Genomic DNA, 22,622 nt, shown 5'->3' with positions numbered 1-22,622 from the left:
AAATAGTATAAAAATATGCACACACACTGAAGGGGAGAAAAGCCTGTAAGCAGCTGGGAGGACAGATAAGTAGATAGGGCTATATTTGTGTTTCTTTTATGAGTAGTAGCATTGAAAGTTAATCTTCACAGTATAATTATAGAGTATATATATTTTATTTTTCAGAGGAGGCTGGAAACTGTATTTTAAAAGCTCTGACTGTGTTCACTGGAGCAGCTGAAAGAGCTGAAAATCAAGGGGATGAGGTGTCAAAGCCCTGTTAAAAACTTCATTATATCCAAGCACTTGGAGCAAGCTGGGTGCACTGTCACAGTGTTTCTGTCAGTTCTTGGCTTGGTGAGGTTTGCACGCCCACCCAGGTGGGCTGAGGCAATTTAAATGCCTCAGTGCCTGGGCTGTTTACAAATGATGCTATGTATGGCTGAACAAGACCTTTTAATCACTGCAGGGCAACTGCTGGAAGCTGATGGGAAAGATGCCAATCAAAGTGCATTGTGACAGCCTGTCCAGAAAATCATCCACTTGATCTAACACACAAGCCTTATTCAGTGAGTTGAAGGGAAGAAATTGAATCTAAAATGTTTTTTTTCATAGCTTAAATATGGTGGTTATGGGTAAATGCCAGAGAAACCCACGACAGTTTTCAGCAGGTGTGAATGAAGTAAATGTTCATCTGATTAAGCCTTTTGGGACCCAGTCTGGTTGATTCATAGGTTGGTGTGTTTTAGTTTTCCCAATTCAGCAGCTATTTCTTAAAAAATCATCCAGAGATACTTTATAAAGGCGTACAGACTCCCATGAGCTTCAGCTTTTCCACATCATCCACTTTCCCTCATTAAAATTCTGCAGAAGTAGGCAGGCATCCATTCACCATGTTCAAAATCTTGATTTGGGGGCTGATCAGTAACAGGAGCCTGCAGTGCTGTGCAGGACCCTGGAAGGTGTCAGTCTCCAGCAGGCATTGGACCAAGCAGCTGCTCTCTCTGTGTGCACCTGTAAAGAGTGCTTCGCCTTGAGAAGGTGAAGCAGTGCACAGGTGCATCACCTGTGGACTTGTCTAGTTCTGTGTCAGGAAGGGTGCACTGCTGTGTTCTCTTGTATGTCTAATGAGCAGCACACTGTGTTACTTTCCACTCCTGCTTAAATGACTTGCTGGCCTCCTCCAGAGCTGCCTGACTGCCCCACAGCACTACAAGATGGGAGAGACTTGGTCTTAACACAGTGGGAATTTGTGATCCTATTAGACTGTACCAGCAGAGAAGCTGTAAATCAGGTAGGTTTGGTTCATGATATCAAGGAGGGGAGCTCAGAGGCTGTAACTAGAGGGTACTTTCCTCCTCCTTTCTCTTCAAGCCAGCTTGAAGTCTTAAGTTTCCTGCAATGTATGAAAAAGAGATACAGGATTGAAAGGCTGTCTTAAAATCAGGATCTAGTCCTGGTTAACTGAATTTTATTCACTTAGTTCAGATCCTCATTTTAAGACATTCCTCCCACCCTGTGTTACCAGCAATAGGCAGCTACCTCCTGAGAATTTGCATCCATCTATTTCAGAGTTTTAGCTAAGTTTCCTCTCCGGAGCATCCCACGAGGAGCCGTGGTGTCACAGCAGCAGCGGAGGAGGGCTTCCTTTGCTGCTTCCTTTGCTGCTGCCCTCAAAGCTGTGGGGTGTGTGGACAGCAGAGTGTGGAAGGGCCTGGGTCATTATGCACTAGGGCTGTGAAAAGTGGTGGAATGGTGAGAGTAAAAGTGATACTCACATCCTGAAAGTCTCACTACTACCCCCAGTTACCTACTCACCTATTTCAGTGTCAGCAGCAGCCACCTGCTTTTCTGGGTCAGTGCTGTGAGGTGGCCCAATTAGGAGAAGTTGGACTTTAATCACTGCACTGCTGTTTTCTATCAGTTCTAAAGAAAGGGTGACAGACTAAAGCAAACCATAGCATGGATTTGGCCCAGTGGCTGCCAGTTGAATTGCACCAAATTGTGTCATTTCATGTGATTGGACAATGTGGGAAAGAATAGTGCTGAGGTGTAGCAGGGAAAAACTAATTAAATTATGGTCAGGGGAGATTTATTAGCCAGATGTAAAGAAATGAATTGCTGATTTATGCCTATCTGGAATCTGTCCGTGTTTCTAAAATATGTCAGGAGGATGTGGTTAGGAGATGTTAAAGCTGGAAAGCAGTCTTTAAAGTATGTTCCAGGAATAGTAAAATCTGTGAAATTTCACATAATGGAGACTGAACTAAAGAAGCCACAAGAATTGCCTCCCGCACTAAGCTCCCTGGGGCAGATTCACTGACCTCTGCAAGCAAAAAGAGGAACAGAGAGTATTTGCAAAGTCCTCATGGAGTCAATATAGTAGTAAAAGAAAAAGGAGGCTGGAGGACTCTCAGGCTCTATTTTTGTCTCTGCCACATAGCAACTGTGTGATCTTGGTCAAATCAATGAGGCCCCTGTGCTCTTGACTAATCAGTGAAGTTTATCTATAAAGCTGAGAACAAAAATTTTCCTCAGCCCCTGTTTCTAACTTGGTCTGCTCGTCTTGTACTTTTCCATAGGTCTTGCACAAATCAGTACCATGCAGGGAAGGTTACTTAAAGGTTGATTGTCAAGTGCTTTTGTATCTTTGGACAAAAAGCTCCCTGTTCAGTGCTACATGTTACTATTTTTATGAATGGCAATTAGAGTTTAGTGTTATGGAAGCATCAGTGGGACAAAAAAATTGATGCTACCGTGAACAACATGAGCGTCATCCACTGTTGTTGTTGTTTTCATTCTGTCCTTTAAAACAAAACCAAAAACCTGCCATTCACTGAGCTGGAGGAAGGTGTCAATTTTTTAACATGAAGTGACAGGATATGTCCAGAGGCAGTGGAGGAGCTGGTTTTGCATTGGCAAGATTTACGATAAGGGATTCACATGAGTGCTGAGGCTAAAGGAAGATGAATCCCTAAAGGCAAATTCTACCAATAATTGAATTACAAAGCCATTATCATGTGCTGAACAAAGCAACTTTGTAGCTTTATTGTGACAGGATAAAGCTTGTTAGAATATTTATGCTCAGAGGACAACTTTGGCATAAGGATCTCTAGGAGTACATTTCCTCTTCCACGTGACTGTTAGAGCTAGTTAGTTCTTTCAGTGTAATGCAGTGTATGTGGAGATAGGGATTTGCTCAAATTGGGACTAGGAAGAGGGCTTGCTGAGGGTCAGGAGGCATCTTAAATATATAGCTTGTTAAGAACAAAGCCATCTGTGGGATACAGCTGAGGCACATAAGCATTTTTCATGCTGAGTAGTAACACTGGATTTTCCAAGCAATGTGACTTTTCTGTTTGGCATTGCGGTGCAGCCACATCTGAGCTACTCCCATTCCCACTGGTAATCTCAAAATGGCCAGAACTGTGTGGATCTCATTCCATCCACCTTAGAGACGTGCTGTTATGTCATTTGTCTGCCAGCCTTTGCTACATGAACAAGTCATACCTGTTTATCCCCAAAGCAGGTGAGGTATGGTCACAGGAGTCCTAATTCTGCATTTGGTCACTTCCTCTGAGACATGGAAAAGCTACATAAAGCCTCTGTGTCCATATAAAGAACGAGAGACATTCACACTGGTTCTGTCTTTGAAAAGGACATGGTAGCATTTGGCATTCTGGGCCATTTGCATCAAAGATTCTGTAAAATAACAATGTCTTCTACTGCCTGTCTTAAAAGATGTTTGGCTTGGCTGCTGTGAGCATGTATGATACAAGAAATACATATGAAAAGATTGCCATTGAGTTTCTTGTGTATATGGTCCCAGATACAGTGTGTCTGTGTCTGAAGTCAAGCATCCAAAACCAAAGGCACCCATAGCTGCTTTCCAGAGTGCACAATTCCTTAAGATGCAGCCCTTATTGTCTGGTGTTTTGAGTTCATTGTTTATGAAAACATGGTAGATTGAAATTAGGTGCAGCAAGTAGAAGCTTTTGCTTTCTTTACAATGATGCCTTTTTGCAGTTCTGAGTGGTCTGACTGCATTGCAAGCCTCATCAGTTCCCAGCATCCATAAACAATTGCTTTTGTCCCTAGAAGTGAAAAAAGATAGAAGAGGTGGAAACCAGGGATAACAGGGTCTCTATTGAATTTTCTTGGCTCAGAGGAGCTGACGGGCCAAGGAAGCCAAGGTTTTAGAAATGTTTGAGACACAGAAGATGGCAAGGGGTTGGTCACTACAGAAATATGCCAACTAGCATTTACTGTGCAATGGGCAGTGCCAGGCTGCTTTTGTTTAGTTCAGCCTAGTTCCAAACCAGGGGATGATTTGGGGTCTTTTCCCTGTGCTGCTTCTCACGGTGGATGTGGAATCTGCATTCAGAGCAATTACTGTGCTGCAGCCAGTGGTATCGATTTGTAAGGCTCTCAAGTGCAGATAACTACTTAGCAGGCTTGATGGTGATTAAAATTTTAGGAAGCAAGTTTGTAATGGGACCGTGGGGGTCCTAAATTTTTCAAAATGTAAGTATCTTACAGTGGGGTCACTGCCTTGCACTCCCTTTGGCTTTTCTAAATATTCCTTTTCCCAAAAGATTTTTTTTCTTCTCCTTTTTTCTTTTTTCAAAACATCCAGACAATTATACCAACAAAACGCTTAAAGTTAATCACAAAAATACAATAGGCACCATTCAACAGAAAGCGTTGCAAGGATATCCCTGGTGTCCTTAAGTTTCTGGGAGTATTACAGAAAGCCTGAGATTAAAGGGATGGACAAAGGACACGCTGGCATTTTACCACAAAGTGAAAACATAGACTGAGGCAAGAAGAAAAGTTTGTGGGTATATGAGCGTTTGGTCTTTGAGAGCAGATGCTGAAAGGGGAGAATGGATTTGAGAAATACGAGAAGAAAGCACTGCCAGCATAGCAAACAGAAGTTGCTCCGAATAGGGAATGGCAAATCTGGGACTATTGCTTGTTTTTAGAGAGACTTCTGAGAGAATTCAATAGCTGGGTCCCAGAATGTTGTTGATCTATCCCCCTGTTCTTTGTAGGGTGCTTGGTTTATCAGCTGTTGAGCACACAGTGCTCTTCCTCATCTACCTTGGGAAGCATTGTATTGCCTATGTTGCATTGACATGTGCACAAAAGATAATGAGGTACAGTGGGCACTTTTATTAAGTTAGAAACACAGAGTTGGAGGCTTTGGTGCTCTCTTGGGCCCATCCAGCATGTAGTTTCCTTCTTCCACATGTGAAGCTTGGGTTTTTTTTGATTATTCTAGCTTTGGTTTAAGAACCTTCCAGTCTGGTCAGGAATGGAATTTCTTTGTAATCAGTTATTCATTCTTTTTCATATTGACACCATGGGTTTAAATCTGTTGCTTAATAATACTCAGGCTTGTAGAGGTATGTTGACTTTCTCAGCTTCTAAGGATAATGCTTTTGGTTCTTTTCCCCAGCCAAATGAAGGAGACAAAACCCACTGACAGAATGGCTGTATGCTTGGTAGTGTTGTGATTGATGTGGTTGACATACTGAAAATTCAAGAATTCTGATATATATCCTACAGTTCCTAACACCTTCTTTCCAGTAGATGCTTTAGGAACAGATTGTCCTATGCATGTGAAAGGATATGTCTGTCTTCCTAGAGAGAGCATGTTCTCAGGGGCTGTACAACCAAAAGCACAATATTTATCTCCTGTATATGCTCTCTGTGGTCAATATTAAATTTATGAATGTTTCCTAGTATTTTATATGTCCTAGAGTAAATAATAGGACTGGTGTAAGCTATATAAAGAATTTCTCAGAAAGAGGACTGCTCAGGACATTCAATTACCCCTTTAATTGCAATCCATATCTCATCTGTAATTTGTGTTTTTAAAATCAGGTAGTAAACTTATTTCAGGTCTATTGTGTTTCCTACTTTGGGACCTTTATGTGATCACATGTGTGTGTTTGTAGTGTGGGTGTCCAGGTATCTTAAATTCAATGGAGAGAAACAGGCCTTTCTAGGATAAATTCTTCTCATGAAGTCATATCTAACACTGTTCAGCTGATTCCTTCCCCCCTCACTTGGTGTCAATTATCAGGAAGCAGAGATTTTAAGTGGAAGTTGAGTGTTTAAGGAAATAACACTTTGCCATAAACTTTCTTAAAGATGGAGAAGAGGTAAAAGCAATGCTGGTTCAGAGTATTTTCTGAACTTCAGTCCCCAGCAAAGGAGAACGAAACCTTTTCTAGCTAGTGAATTGCTATATATTTTGTCAAGCAAAGGTAAGGATTAATCAGGATGCAGTCTTGTTAACATTTTTATAATAGTTATTAGTTAATGCACATGATGATTAAGCACTGGAGGTGCCTCTGATTGCAGTCAGTAGGAACTGAATTAGGGTCTAAATCATTGTTTGAATCTCTCTTCTGATTTCCTGAAAAATAATGAGGGTTTGAAGAGAACATCTAATTTTTCTATCACTGGAAATGAATGTGTGTCTTCCCTCATGCTTCTATTAACTAGGAGGTCAGGCAGCTAACAAGAAACCGGTTATTTAACCCTTAGCTTTAATCCAGGATTGTGACTTGGATGATTGGATCAAGACCAGAAACAAGGCTGATTGTCAGAGGTGCTGCTGAGGCAGCTGTACAGTGGGACTGGCACAGAGAGCAGCCATGCATCATTCAGGCTGTCCATCAAACCACTGGCCATTTGGAATCTTCCAGGGAATCGATGAGGCCACCAGTGCCAGTCCAGGGGAACCTCAACAATGGAAGCAAATTTAATTCCAAGCAAGTTTAATTCCATAAACTCCTTATTTGCAGTGCTCAATGTCTTTACTTTGTTACTTGTTAATTCAGAGGGAACAAACAGTCATTTTCAATGTGACACTTTTATTAATGGAATACTGTTTTTATTAGATCAGAAGTGATAAAATGTCTCAGGATAAAATGAGTTTTTAAAACTTCTTAATTAATGAGGGAACATTGATCATTAAGAGTGTCAATTAAGCAAATGTGCATAAAATGTCCAATATAAAGGAACAGCTATAATTAGTATGCTGGCAAATACTATTATCCCATCAATTAAAGTCTTCTGTATTCCACCCTGAACTGAAATGTATCCTTCTGACCAAACCAGGAGAAGCATCAAAATTTCATGTGCCAACGAGAACAGGAACAGGTCTCCAGGTGGAAAGAAGTGAAGAAAAGGGGTGAGAAATAAAGAACTCATAAGTGCAATGACATTTATTAGATAAAATTGTACTATTTCTTTAAAATATTCAAGTTCATTTTAGGAAAAACGCCAAAATTCTTTCAAAATTACCAATTCTTACTTGTGAATATGATTTTATGTCCAGCTAAACAGGATCTCCTTTGAAAGCAATATCTCAGCCATTCATGGTATATGTTGTTTTTAATGCCCTTGTCTCAATCTGCCTTTTACAGGTCTATGATGGGCAATGGAAGAGAGCCTGACCTCGTGCACCTGGAGGCAAGGACAGTGGATGGTCGTAAGTACATCAGCTTCCAAATATTTTGGTGTACTGGGCTCTCATTTTCTTGTAACCATACAATACAACAATAAGAATCTCACTTCTTTTAGTGATTCACTCATGTAGTACAAAGAGTTTGGCTGTTCTGATTTAGGTCTGTCAGAAGAGAAGCCTTTCCAGCAAGGCAAAAAGTTGGGTTAACCAGGCTGTGAAAGGAGCTGAGGACGTGATAAGGAAGAATAGGTGATAAGCAGTAACTTGAGTTGCTACACACAGCACTTTTATTTCTTCTTACATGATTTTTGTTGATGGGAACATGACACTGAAGAGACGTTCATCGGTCACGAAGTCTAGCTGCTGTTTGTTCACACAGTACATAACATTACCTTGTTCATAGCTTCATAGTTTTAGCAGACCTGGGATACCCTGCCTTAGGTATTACCTTTGAAAATACCCAATTAGAAACCTTTTAATGACCAGTCTGAGTGAATTCTTCACTGTTACTGCCAGTAATGTCCTGTCATTGTCCTTCACTTTCATCAGCTCCTTTCCCTCCCTGCTTTGGCTCTTGAGGTGTTTTTTTGGTTTTTTTTTTTCCCTGTTCCAGGAACCTCCTTTACCTGCAACTCCAAAATATTTTCCTAATTGGCTGTAAATTCTCTCAGGCATGCTCAGCCACCTGCTGGCCTTTTCTCCTCCAATTCAGGCTTTCTGAAGGTTTATCTCTGAGCTCCACAGCCTTTGCAGATCTTTCTCCATGGATTTCTTTTCCACAACATTGGATTGCCTCAGGCAGGCATCACAGTGAATGCCCAGCTGCCAGAGATCCAGTCATTTTAATTCCATATTGTTTCCTCAGTAAATAGCAGTTTTTCTGCAGCATAACAGGAAGTTTTTACCATTTGCAGTACAGAAGTTTTAATGATGCCTTCAATTAATTATTTTTAAAATGGATAAAGTTCTCCCTCGCATTGTACTCTCAATTGCAGTGGTGCTACTTAAAATGTGCATTTTGTCATTTGAAACTTAAAAGATATCTGAAAAGTTAATTGTAAGGTAATCTGGTTTTTAACTTAGAAAATTTAACTTGAAAGAGAACTTTTTGGAATATGAATTTTGATAGTTGCGATAGAAACCATAAAGTTTTAAAGGTCTTTTCATTTCAAGATAGGTAGGATTGGTGACAGTGAAATAATATATTATCTCTATTTCTTAAAATTTTTGATCTGTGATTATTATTTCTCCTCTCAATTTCACTTACTTGATGTGGCAGCAAAGCTGGGAACATGAGGCTTTCTGTTTCTTGGGACATGCTAAAAGAAAATATTTTAACAGGACAGTGTCTGTTTCAGCACAAAATATTGCTGTTAGAAGTCATTAAAAACTCAAGGTCATTGAGATGAAGCACTACACATGATGTTTAGGGAGCTGCACTCTGGTGATGCATTTGAGGGATATTCATCTCCCAGTGGGAAGAGAACAGCCTTAGTACCAGGCTCTCCTTGCTAGAACACCAGTAGCTCTGTGTCTCTGCCCTCTGATTATGGTCTGTCTGTGCGCTTAATTTATTGTGCTTATGTACCTAATGTACAATGTTTGCAAGGACCAAAACAAGAGTTCCTCAGCAGGCATAAATCAGTACAACTTCAGCGGCATTGATTTACACCTGCTGAGGATCTGGCTAAGCAATGATGTTCTTGAGTGTGTGTTTTCCCTACATTTTTCATTTTTTTTCCCCCACCTTGGGATCCAGAAAAAATGTGGACTCCTGAACACACTGTGTGTTGTCAAAGTAGGGTGCAGGTAATGATGAGCAAGCTGAGTACAGCCTGCTCAATTTATTTGTATTGGTGGGGACAGACTTGCAGGGCTAATCACTGCCTTTTATGGTTTTCGTCCTGTTGTGTAAGTTTTGGAGAGCACCATGCAAATTTTCATCTTGTGGAATGTGATGCTTTTGTTTATTTTTCAAAGGCTTCAGGCCCAATCCATATCAATCTGGGGCTGAGAGCATGGTGGTAAAACTGATTTTTTCTGGTTGGAAGAAGTTCAGATGAATGTTATCTCACATTTCCATTTGTACGCTTGGGTGTCCCTGGTGTTTCGCTTTGATTTTGGAGCAGGATCAAAGGCAAGCCAGCAAAGTCAGCAGGAATTGTGATTTTTTTTTTTTTTTTTTTTCGGTCTGGCTTCAGGGCAACACCCCAGTAAGGCAATTAATCCCCTATGGTTCTTAATCACACAATAATCTTCTCTTTGTTACATTCCCCACCACAGCCAGCAGGCAGGGTGATGGTGGAAGTTAAATCTAGGTTTGCTCAAATGCAAGTGCTTTCAGAAGGTATAAACTTAATGACACATGGGAGTTCAGGTTTGTGAGGAATACACAAGATCCTAAAATTAACAGGCTTGTCTGGTTTGAGCTTGGTAGAGTTATCCCAGTAAGGCCTGATTCAAGCTAATTAAATGGGAGGTAATTTTTTATTCAGGCGGTGCCTACAGAGGAATCCAGACTGTTGGTGCAAATTATAAAGATGGATTCCTACAAGGCATTTGGAGACTAACTGGGTACCCACTGGCCCTCCAGAGAATGGCAAAACTGACTCAGAGGATGTCTAAATTACATTTTCTATAGACAGTAAAACAGTAAAACAACTATTACATTTATGAGCCGTGCATTTGCTTTTGTAGATAAGAGACCAATTTATTTGGAGTAAAGTTTTAATTTTTTTTTAAGTGTGGATGAAAGAAGTTAAGGGGTTTTCTAATGTGCTGGCAAAAATTTAAAGAGCTCCTGATATTTAAAAAGTAGTTTTGTTTCCTTTGCTTTTCTTCTGCTGTCCTGATTTACATAGCAGCTTTTCCTACTGAAAGATAATTTAGGTGCTGCTGTGATGCAGGTTAAGACCAAAGTCTCACCTGGGGCCAGCAGACATGTTCTGCTTGCTGATCCACAGGGACTGAGCATCTGGCCAGTAGTGCCTGAATCACAAAGTTGCACTAGTACTTTAATTTCTGTTTTCACAGGAAATTGCTGGGAAGAATAAAACAATCACTGTTGTGGAAAAAATGAGTAGGCAGCCTAGCCTGGCAGTCTTTTCCTAACGCAGCTACAGTGGTGAATTAATTCCTGTAGTGCCCTAAACCTGTGCAGTGATTTATTTTTTTTCTTTTCCTGGTTGTGATTAGTTTTTTTCCTGATCATGATTAGTATTTGTCCTGGAGAATGACATCTGTTAGTTTCTCTCATTATAGCTTTATGCCAGAAATGGTGGAGGATATACTTCCCTATGTAAAGAAAGATTTCTGATGCTGACATGCAATGAAGAAAGAGTAGCAGCAGGATAAAACCAGATTTGTGAGTAGTTAGTAAATGGGATGGTTTTGTTTCACTGATCTTCATTACTGGTTAATTGCTTTGCAGTTGCTGAGTCCTGGAGAGTTGTGAGCATATTCCCATATCATGCATGTTTCACAAATCAACATTCAGACCAGATGGAAATGGATAAAGAACAGTCATTTTGTATGTTTCTCAAAAAAAAAGAAAAAGATTAAAGTAGGGGAGAACATTTATTTGAACTGTGGAATTCATTGCTGTGTGAGGTCGTGAGTGCTGAAGATGTACCTGCACTGCTAAGGCAACCTAGACTTGTTTTATTAGTCACTGAGGGAGGGGGTTACAGGCCTGGGTCTTTCAGTGACACATGTCACTACAGTGTTCTTATGGGTCATTAGTTACAGGATGCCAGTCATGCTTCAAAAGCAGAAATTGTCCCTAATGTCTGACTTGTTCAGTAATGAACTGGGATTCTCCACAGAAAATCTGTGAGAGAAACAGATCATTAACTACATTGTATAAAACTCCTGATTTGCCCCCAGTGACTTAATTGATAGAGGAAAAGACACATTCCTCAGTGAACTAAAGACAAGAAAAATATAAATTATACATTTGCAGAGTACAATGACCATTTTATCTGACTCTCCCTGTGATCTAATAAGGTTTTGAGAAGACATACATGCAAGCTTACGCTAGGAAGCAGTGGATGTTAGGATTTGATATTTAATCCAAAAAAAGCACTTGTCAACAAAATATCCCCAAGAAAGTCCCACTACTTTAGGAAGGGATCTAAAACGTTTCTGTTTACTTTTGCAGAGGCCAACCAGCCTCCAGTAACCACCAATAACCTTCCTGCTCCACCAGCTGAGCCAAGAAATGTCTCTGGGACAAGCTGGATCCATTTGCATTGAGAACATATGAGCATGGTGCTCAAGCTAAATGGAAAAAACTAAAATATTTCATGACACAGGGTCCCCCTGGCTCTTAACTTTTTCTGTGTTAGCTTTTGCAATTTTCTTTCACCACTGAAACAGATTAATTTTGTCAGAGTTTTTCCTTACAAGATGTCTCCTCCGCTGTGTTCTGTGACTTTTCTTGCTTCCTCTTTAGAAATAGCTGCCATTCCCTGAAAAGATTCCTACTCTGGGTGTATAAACCTGTCAAAAATGAACACATCTGGGGGTGTAAGAGCTGGGAGTTGCTATGTTCTTCTCTCCAGGCACAGTGTGACTTTGTTGTTGTATATTAAAAACAGCAGCTGTTGTTGGAGGTGAGGGTTCTGGAAATGAAAAGCATAATGTCCTAATTACCTATGGCAGGGAAAACATCTGTGTGGGAAAACTAATGAAATTAATTCCAGAGCTTAGCAACTGAATACATTAATTGACATTAATTAATTCTAAATTACAAACCTTTGCCAATGGAGTCACATGAAATGTCCGCAAGAATGAAATGGAAAAAATCCTTGAGTTAATGTGAACACAGAAAATCTTCCCCTAGGAAAACAAGTGAGAACCAGGCACTGCAAGAAGCCTGCTTTTCCTTCTTTCTGTCTCCTGTAGCAAAAGGAGCTTTTCTTGTCGTGCACATCTCAGTGTTTGGCTGTTTGGGAGATTAGCTTAAGCAATTTCAGTGCTCTGCCCTTTAGTACTTATTCCTGGCATTTTGGAATTGAAGCCATGGAAAATTGCACTGTAAAAGTTCACAGGAATTGCCTTAGTAAATCTTCATCAATGATACAATCACTGCTGCACAGACTCCTGTGATCACAGCAGAAACAGGGATAGTCCCCATTCCTCCATTAAAGCGGGATCCAAAGAACCTCAGTCTCCTCTAATGGATGCCAACCTGGCCTGCTCTGTAAAATGTCTTGTGGAGGAGATTCCTTAATCCCCAGACTTTTTAACAGCTCAAGTGGCAGAAGGACCATTTCAACTGAGGCTGCTTCGCTGAAGCTCAGGACTGGCACATATTTCACTCAGGAGCTTTGTTGTGGCAGAGTGGGAGACCCCTCCTGGAGTTCTGTGTCCAGCTCTGGAGCCCTCAGCACAGGAGAGCTGTGGACCTGTTGGAGCAAGTCCAGAGGACACAAAGGTGATCAAGGGCTGAAACTGTTCTCCATGTGAAGGCTGACACAGCTGGGCTTGCTCAGCCTGGAGAAGAGAAGGCTCCAAGGAGAGCTTTTTGTGACTTTCAGCCCTCTTAGGACAAGGAGGGGACATGCTGCACCACACTGCAGTGTTGAGAGACTGTCCCCCTGTCCCCCTCCTTCCTGGCTGCAGAGGAGCAGAGGGCTGAACAGCTCTGAAAGGGAACTTTTCTGAGCTCACAGGAATGAGCAGGCTGGGAATTACGTGGTTCCCTGCCCTCTCGTGGCTAATGTGGAAAAAATCATGTCCCTCTGAAGGAAAATGCATTTCCATCATGCTGCCCAGGCTGTGTTCATTAATGATTCGCAGTGAGCTGCGAAAGCATAAAATGTTATAAACAGCAGCAACTAATAATACTTAGCACTTTATATATTCCAAGAACCCTGCAAATGCCGGAGAAAAATCATCTCTCATCAAACTTTCCTGGAGGTTCGTTACCCTGCATGTCTGTTTCAAGCAGAAGTCAACAGCCCTTAGAAGCACAGAAAGAAATGTCAAATGATAGATTTTAATTAAAACCAAGATTAAATACAAGATGGTAAAATTCCAGCCATTTCTATTTCAGTGTAAAATGCTTTTTCTCTGATCTGAAGATGGTAATTATATCGTACAAGGGGCTGTGTCTCTCCAAGGAAAACGATTAGAAGTACTTCTAACATTAAATGCAATGTAGTGTTTCTGTCATGTAAGTACTAATGTTAAAAAGCCAAAATTGTTCCTTGTGTGAATCAGGTTTGTCATAAAACAAAGTGCAAATTCTTAATGAATCTGGAAGAGTCCAAACAGATTATGGAGAATCTGGTTCTGTATTCTAGGATAAATTGTCCCTATGAAGAAATTAAAATTGTTTTTCTTCAGTGACAGATTATGAGATGAGCACCTTGCAGTGCTTCAGAATAGGAGGTGGGGACATCCCACATAGTGACAGTGAATGAGATGGCTTGCATGGCTGTGAGATGGATGGCTGCATTTAGGCCATTTAATTTGAAACTGCTAAGACTTCTAGTTACAAGAGAGTGTGGAATGATTGCCCAGGTCTGCCAGAGTGTATCTACCTGTGCTGTCAACAGAGAAGTAGTTGAAACCCCTGAAGAAGAGTTGGTCTGAGGTACTTTCCAAGTTGATCTGAATTACTCTACAGAGTGTAAGTGCTGTAGGAAATACAGAGGTGCATCATAGAAGGTTCTTCCTTGGTAAAAATGTATAGCTCTGATCTAGGGCAGAATGAAGAAATAATGGGAGGTTGAGACAGGTAAAGAAGGAAGGATATTAAAGGAAGAAAGTAATCAAGGGTGGATTTACAAAGGATGCAGGGGAAAGAAGGGTTGTGTGGTGTTGAATGGATGGTGTCAATTCCCTTTACATGGATCTGTAAAGTGCCACCTCAGCAAACAGGTTTATGATGGTAGGAAGAATCTGCACTCAGGATCTCAAGTGTATTGTTTCTGTTCTTTTCCTTTCAGATGCCCAATACATCACCTGCAAGATGCAGAACTGCAGCGAAGCCACTCGCAGCAAACCCTTTCCAGGCTACATTGACCATAACTCCCTGATCGTCCAGGGTGATTATGTCTTTGTTCAGGTGCAGAACACCCTCCTCTCTTATTTATTCTGTTACTTTATATTATTATATCATTCTGTCTCATATTATTTTTTCTTGCATTCCTTTGCATGTGTGTGCATGTGTGTTAGTTTGCAACTGCTCAGCCAGCACTGGATCCATAGAGGCCCTGAATGGGTCGTAGCAGTTTGTTACAATTCTAACTGTGTTCCTTTAAACTCTAGTTCCTTGTTGCTGTAGGGCCATAGAGTTCCTGCCTGAAGTATATTCTCTGTACTGGAGTGCTCTGTGCCACTCCTTGCAATCTCATCAGCACTCTGGAATTACTGCTTTAACCCCCCAGCTGGAAGTGGTGTGTCACTCATCTGCTATTACAAGGGAGTAGACCAAAGCTTTTTTGAGTGTAAGAGGGAAATAAGGAAGAAGGGAGGGAGTAAGGGAAAGCACCAAAGGAGTAATCAGGCTTTATTGTTATGCCTCAGTTGTGATTATAGTGAAATGGCAGAAGATGGGATGTGCTCAGCCAGGCTGTGCTCCAGGTGAGAGCTGGTGAATAGATTTGAACCACTGTGGGTTTCATTAGGCTGCTGCCAGTGTCCATCTAATGTCAGCTGAAGAGGAGAAAAATGACAACAGAATTGTAGGGAATGTGGAGGTGAACTGGAGATCACTAGCACTAAACTGGGCTTCCAGACAGTTTATATTTTAGCATGCTTGTGAGTGGAGGGAATAGAGAGAATTTATATTTTACATTGCGTTAGTTGATTGCTAATTGGCTTCAGTTAATGAACTCAGTCTTAAACACCAGTCTAAATAATCCACAAATAAATCTGGCACGTATGCTTCAGAACAGCTTTTGTGCCTGGTGTGGCTGAGGCAAAAGGGAAATGTTTATGTGGCAGGGAAATCAGGGCTGTGCATCGCTGTTCAGCCACACTCTCTCCTCCAGAGTGGATGTGTGTTTGTGCCTCGACTGACACAGGAGCTGCAGTGTTTCTCTTTAGCCATCCTGGCTGATGCTGGATCTGGTGTTACCCTTCTGTTCTTCAAAGGATGAATGACCCTATGCCAGGCTGTGTCTTCTACCCTTCCTTCTTTCCTTGATCTCCATCTGGCTTTTCTGCAACTAAGCCGTTTGGAATTAATTAGTAGGCTTAAATGCACTAGGATAAAGGAATGGGAGTTTATTTTCCCACTAAACTTGTTTTATTTACAAACTCACACTCTCTCATTAAAAAATATTTCTGGCCTTCCTTCCCCTAACTTTTGCCCAGTTCCCTTAAAAAAATGTTGAAAAACTTTAGAATGAGAAATAGTGCTTATTTTACTTAATCTGGTATGAACCTGGCCTCTGTGTGTCTTGCATTTTAAACTACTGCAGTGTATTTTAAAACACTTACTACTAAAGAAAATTCTTGATAAGCTCAGGTATCAAGCAATTAAAGCAAAGTTCTGCACAGAGAATCCTTTGGAATATTTGTTCTTCAGTATCTTTCATCCAAGGATTTCAAAGTACTTTACAAACATTGATTATACTTCAGCAGCACTGGAAACCAGAAAAAATTGACAGCTTTTTTCTTTCTTTTTCCCTCCTTTAATAGGTGGTAGAAAATGATATCTCACATTGCTCTAACCCAGCATTTTCAAGGTCTGCCGTCAGTATTTAGGTGCATAAATATATGACCAGATTCACGAAAATACCAAATCGAACAAGCTTCTCCTGCCCTCCCTATCTGTGAATATTTAGCTGATCTCATAGCAGATACCTATGATGGCTTGTCCAGGGCCACACAGGAGCCAAAGCTGGAAGCAGAAATAAAAATCAAGCCTTATGTCTGCCAATCTGCTGGTCTAATCAACAGCCTCCAGATAGCAAAGGACAGAGAGAGTTCTGGTGAGGCACAGGAGAGCTGTGCTATCAGGAGGTGACATAATGGTCCAGCTGAAGTCAAGACTTCACTATTCACAAGTTTCCACACGAGATTCTAGACTTTGTCTCTCTTTGCTGAAAATGAGATTCCTCTTGTTTTCTTTTTCAGTCCCTGTCAGTTGGATCAATGTTTATTCCTCAGCTGTAACAGTGCTGCAGTTTAAGCTATTGCCACCACACTGTGGTATTTCTCTTAACAGCTTTTGCTTGATATTCTTCTGGTAATAAAAAAAAAAAAAAAAAAAAAAAAAAACCACAAAAAGAAAAACCTGATGATAACTTTCCTGCTTCTCTCATAGCTGACATCAGGAGGAAGACCACATTATTACGTTTCTTATAGGAGGAGCCCATTTGCACAGATGAAGCTGCCAAAGTACTCCTTGCCCAAGGTAGGTTGCTGCTGCTAGAATCCCCATATGAGCCTACAGACATTTGGGTTGCACAGAAGATCTTGAGTCCAACACAAGTAAGTGAAAACAGTATTCTCCCTTAACAGAACTTTTGCAAGCAAGAAGGGACTAAAAGCAAAAGTCAGCACTTTGGCTGGCCAAGGACATGAGCATGAAATGTAGGCAGATACCACAGCCCACGTCAATTACCATTTCTTTATGCTTAATTAATTAAGTTTTGGATGGGATTCTCTCTCTCTTTTTTTTTTTTTCTTTTTTTTTCTTAAAATTCCTCTCTCCTCTTGCTGTCTTGTATGGGTTGCTTTTTATGCTTTGCCTCATTAGTAGATTTTAATGGGAACCAAGCAGAAAGATGTCTCTGTGTGCCTGCTCTGTCTCCAGCCTAATTAACAATGGTGAATTAGCACTGGAGATCGAAAGGATATTTCTGCCTTCTGAAACGGAATTTTTTTAAAGACCTGTATAAAATGTTAGCTTCATTTTGAAGAAACCACCAATTTGCAGCTGGTATCCTAATGGGTTCTTAACAAAGACAGAGGATTTTTTTTTTTTTGGCCTTTTCATTCTTGATATAGTCTGTCTTAAATGAGATTTGAGCTGAAAGGTAGCAAATGATCCTATGGGTTCTATATGAGGTCTAACATCAGAAGACAAATGCATTCCCAGAAACTAAGCAGGGATTGTCAAAAGGAAAAGAAAAAGAAAGAGCAAGGTCAGATTTTGTAGGTGGAAATGTTCAAAGGGATAACTTGGCTGATTTCACAACTGACTGTCTTTGATTCCTCAGCCCAACAGACCTGTTTGTAGTAGATTGACTGGGTGACCTTCATATAAACAGACTGCAGTTCAAACCCAGCCCTTTGGTGCCTCACCTTCCCTACTCTGCTGTTGGAGCCTTTACTCCTGTTCACAGCCCTGGAAACCAGCTTGCAGGACAGTGAGGTCCTCACCAGAAGCCATGAGATCTTAGCTCTTACACAGGAGACCTGTGGTCTGCCTCAGAATTTTCAGCCACATGTTAAGATACTTTGAAACTTCCTGCCCAAGCAAGTGAAAATACTCTGTAAATTCACATCAGATTTAAATAGATGTTATTTGAAAGAGCCCTTAGCAACGGAGTTGCATTTTAGCATGGTTATTGTAAAAGCCAAATAAAAATTGTTATTTACAGCCAATTCAGACCATCTGTAGAAACACTGTTTGCTTTAAACTTATTGTTTCCTTTAGCTCACACTTATTTTTTGTCCACCTTGTCAAAGAAATCACTGGAAAGCCAGGGACAATGTGCTAGAGTTAAATTACAATGTGTTCCAGAGAACAGGAATTGGAGCAATATATTCATCTTATTTGACCCAACGAAAGATGCTTTGTCACAATCTCGGAATATCTTCAAAGTCTGAAGAGCTGCATTTGGCTTGGAAGGAGCTGCAGTGGAACTGTGGCTGTCTAGGAGGCTGCCATCAAAGCAAAATAGTCACTTTTATGAAAAATGCACAGAGAGTTATATTATTCAAGGAATTGGAACATACAGCTTCTTTTATGCCCAAATTCTCTTTCATCTCCTTCAGCTAAGAAAGAGGGGCCAAATATGGTAAACAGTACTAAGTGCCTTCTGGAATTGAAGGTGGAAATATCAAGCTTTTTGTCTCTTTGTGTCACTCTTACTGAACTGGAGGTGTGTGATGGCAGGCAGCCTTGGCAGGTGATGCTGCTGCTCAGGCAGGATGGCCTACAGCAAATCAAACTAAAATATTATTCTTGTTGACATTAGCAGCCTTGTAGCTGCTTTGATTAAAAGCCTAAATAAACTTGAAACTGTTCCGTTCAGGCAGAAGCCTGCATATGTGCGCACAGGTTGTGTTAACCCTGTAAATAGGCTTTACTGAGACCTCTTAATTGTTGCAGTGATGTTGATCTGTGGGTTGATGCTGCTTGTTCTGTACCACAGCACCACAATATGAGCTGTGTCATACTCTGGTGTGCACACAGGGTGCATTTGCTCCAGTTTAGACCAATGCACTGGGTAGGCATTTGAGAATGCTGAAGCAAGTCAAGCAATTTCTTTTAAAAACACCTATCTTAATTGGTATTGGGTTGAATAGGGATGCGATGGGTGCATCTGGTACCTCTGTTTTAAATTCATCACCTGCTTTCAACCTCAGGATGTACATCCTGATGGAAGAAGCAATAACAAAAATAAATACATAAGAATACAGATCTTAAAAGAGCTGACAGCCCCAGTAATTTCACAGAAGGCAAAGGCAGGAGCCAGCATCTTCACAGGCATTTCACAGAATACTCTTGAGTTGGAAGGGACCCACAAGGATCATCAAATCCAACTTTTAAGTAAAGGGCCTTTATGGGGAATGATCCCACAACCTTGTTATTAGCCCCTGACCAACTGAGCTGGCAGAACAAAACTGGCATTACACATCCCTACTACTTACCTTGCCAGGAGAAAAGTTCTCTAACCAAATGCAAGAGGGGCAGTTATTTAGTAATTCAGAAAGCCTTGGCTTTTAGTCATTTGAGGAGACACCTGATCAAACCCATGTGCAGCATCATCTTTTTGTCTTTGAAAAGGCAAAAGTGACAGATAGTAGAACTGTATATTAATATACTTCCAGTATGTTCTGGAACAGAGAGAAAAAAGCTCAGGCTCTAAGTAGACAAATGCAAGGGGAGACCCTAAAGGTGATGATGTCTGTTTGAGACAGGTGCCTTGCTTCACATTCTTGTCCTCTTCCATCTCTGTAGGGAACTTGGGCTATATCAAGATGAAGGCTGTCTTTCCTCCCTACCAAGAAATTAATCCCCACCCTGAAAAAAAAAAAAAAAACATAATAAGATATGCTGATTAATTTTAATTTTCCCAGTGTGGAAATGAAGAAAATCCAGATGCTGGTCCAAGATCTGTTTGATGTCCATATACTAATACTTTCCTATCAAAGCTGTGCATCATTGCTGCATCTATTGGACAAGGCCATATTAAGAGGAAAAGTTAATTTATCCCCAAAGGCAAACAGTTGGAATGTTATCATTTTTGGCTTTCTGCATTACATATATTACGCCAATTCCATCTCAGTCTCTGCTTCCCTAGGCTTAAATTCCTTCAGCCTTACTGGAATTTTCTTTAGACTTCCATCTTACAGCATGCTCTGATCAAATGCAGGAAGCATCAAGTGAATAAATTAACTAATTTCCTTCAGCATTTGTGAAATTGTCTTTAGCTTCCTGTGGTGTTGATCAAAGTATCTTTTTACCCCTCTCCCCCAGTTTTTACAAAACTATTGAATGAAATGGTAAAGTAATGAAAAGGTACATTCACCAGGCAAAGCAAGTTTTACTTTATGTTTAAATGCAGAAGCCTGCCCATGTGTGCCTATATGCAGAAATCGACACTTGTGATTAGAGCTGTGCTAGCCAATGTTGCCTGGAGCACACTGGGAACACCTGCTGATGTAGATCTACCAGCAGATTGAACCAGGGTGACAGTCTGAAAAGAGGAGCCACAGACAAACAGCTGTGGCTGTAACTCCTACTGGCACAGCTGGAGCTGAGAGAGGATGTCTGTTCACCACTAAAATTAGTAGGACTCTGTGGGACTTACATTACTTTTCCTATTGCCTTGGGAATTAAGCCAATCTGTTCCTTTACAAAATGAGCCCATCTTCTGGGACATGATTTTCTCCAGTGCAAAGAAGAAAGTAAATCAAGTGCACATTCATCCACTCTGTATTCAGATCCAGATGAACAAGCAACTGTTCTGAATTGTAACTCCATGGTGAATCCACTTTCAAATTTATAGATCAAATTTCTTCATTGTATTACTTTTTTATTTCTACATTACGAGACTTCATCTGGAAGTATTAATCCTCCCTAAAAAGCCACCAGACACTGAATTTTCAAAGACTGCTGTTAGCAGAAGGGAGAAGTAGCATCTGCTTCCAAAGTGTATATTTTCTGATAAAGTTCTCAGTTTTGCATATAGAAAGTCCTGGCTGAGATTCATGGAAGCAGAATAACTTTGGGATATCTGCCCAAAACAGACTGAAAAGCTGAGTCTTCTGGGAATCACCTGGTGCTAAGAAATCTTCATTTCTTTTCCTACCTCCACAGATTTTTATGGCACCAAAGAACTCAGGGTGCCTGTGCTGGGCAGATAGAGCCTGGGAATTTCATTATAACAACCTCTCTCTTGGTGGCTTTTTCCATTGTAATGGAAAATAAAATAAAATGGGTAATAATTTCTCCAGGCATTAAAAGATGAGATCAGGTTCAATAGTTCCTGTTTTTTCTTCACTTATGCAGTCTTATCATTGCCTCCTGCCTGCTGTAACACAGAGAAGAAGCAGAGTAAAACAAAACCTCACTCAAGTGCTAGTCATCTAGCTACATTTCTGTTCTTTATTTCTAGTGAGGACAAGGGTTGCTTTTCTGTTTTATTTTCTTAGGGTGTGCTATCTAGTATAGTGGTCCAGGGCCTTGGCGCCTGCCCACATTGTCATTAGAAACAGTAGATAGCAGCAGATGTTCCCTCATTAGTTCCTACTTGTATCAGGTCCTGAGCATATTTGGCTTCTGAATTCTGGGCAAGAAGCAGATGTTTCAGATGGTCTTTTTTTTTAAAATTTTTTAAATTTTTTTTCTTAATTTCCTACATTTTTTAATATTTGTGATTCCATAGTCATGAGTGGAATCACTCAAATGCTAAACGGAAAAAAACACAACAAATAAACAACCCTCCCTCTTCCCGAGACAAAATATTCATTAAAATGAAAGTGTTGGTAAGAGGAGTGAAAGTGCTGCTGTATAATGCTGTAGTGCCAATGTAAATGTTCAATTAGCACCTCATCAGTTAATTACTACTTTGAAAATTGGCAAAAGAGAGCTGGTGTAAAATATTCCTGGATGGAATTACTTGCTTACAGTGGCTGTGGACAATAAAATAGTAAAATGCCACAGTATTGTCTACTGAGTTCCCAATTAAACTCCAGCCTAAATATATCCCTTGCTCCTCCCCACTTACTTTGGTGCCATTGGAAATGGCAGCACAGAGCTCCCCCAAGTAATCTGCCTCTCTTTTCTTTCCCCAGGACATGCATGTTATCAGCACAGATGAGAATCAGGTGTTTGCAGCTGTTCAAGAGTGGAACCAGAACGACACGTACAATCTGTACATCTCTGACACCCGAGGGATCTACTTCACCCTGGCCTTGGAAAATGTCAAGAGTAGTCAAGGGCTGGAGGGGAATGTGATGATTGACCTCTATGAGGTATGTCATAACTCCAACATCTCATTGCTGTCTCAGGAGCTCACATGATGCAAATTTCCTCCTTGCACATCAGCCTCGTAAAATGCATGTGAACAGCAAAGCCAACAAATGACTAAACACAGAGTTTTACCCTTCCTAGATTTACTGCTGTATTCACCAGTAGGTTCTCAGGTGAGGAACAGCTCTTGGCTCTTTGATGCATAGGAAGAAGTTGTGGAAGAGTTCATTTAGTTGCTAAGAGGAACTCCATTAGTCAGCCAAAATCCTGCTTGGACCCATGTTGGCTCTATGGCTCTGAAAGCTCCCAAGAGTCTCAATATTATCACTCTCCAATTTTTGCCGCATTTCTGGCAATCTAATCTTTTGTTGCAGAAGAGATTGCTGTTTTCAGCTGTCCTTGTCACCTTTCTCAGCTTGGACTGTTCTGCAAACTTGAGTGGTTATAGATATGCCTTCTTTGGCTGTCCCATGAGCATGGAAACTCTCGTAC

At 40.7% G+C, this 22,622-nt stretch overlaps 1 protein-coding gene across 1 annotated transcript in view; it reads left to right on the top strand.

Annotated features, from left to right (window-relative positions):
- LOC121341910 (VPS10 domain-containing receptor SorCS1-like) overlaps window positions 1–22,622 on the top strand; it is a 256,711-nt gene that overhangs the window by 174,155 nt on the left and 59,934 nt on the right. Inside the window, exons 6-9 of the mRNA XM_041415866.1 lie at window positions 7,422–7,486; window positions 14,419–14,537; window positions 16,746–16,835; window positions 21,953–22,132. Coding sequence (XP_041271800.1) covers window positions 7,422–7,486; window positions 14,419–14,537; window positions 16,746–16,835; window positions 21,953–22,132 — 454 coding nt within the window. The remainder of the gene's footprint in view (window positions 1–7,421; window positions 7,487–14,418; window positions 14,538–16,745; window positions 16,836–21,952; window positions 22,133–22,622) is intronic.

The sequence above is a fragment of the Onychostruthus taczanowskii genome, unplaced genomic scaffold (assembly GCF_017590055.1).
Source record: "Onychostruthus taczanowskii isolate IOZ18803 unplaced genomic scaffold, ASM1759005v1 scaffold5, whole genome shotgun sequence".
NCBI lineage: Eukaryota > Metazoa > Chordata > Aves > Passeriformes > Passeridae > Onychostruthus > Onychostruthus taczanowskii.
The sequence above is the reverse complement of the archived record's forward strand: the minus strand, read 5'-3'. Positions and strand labels throughout refer to the sequence as shown.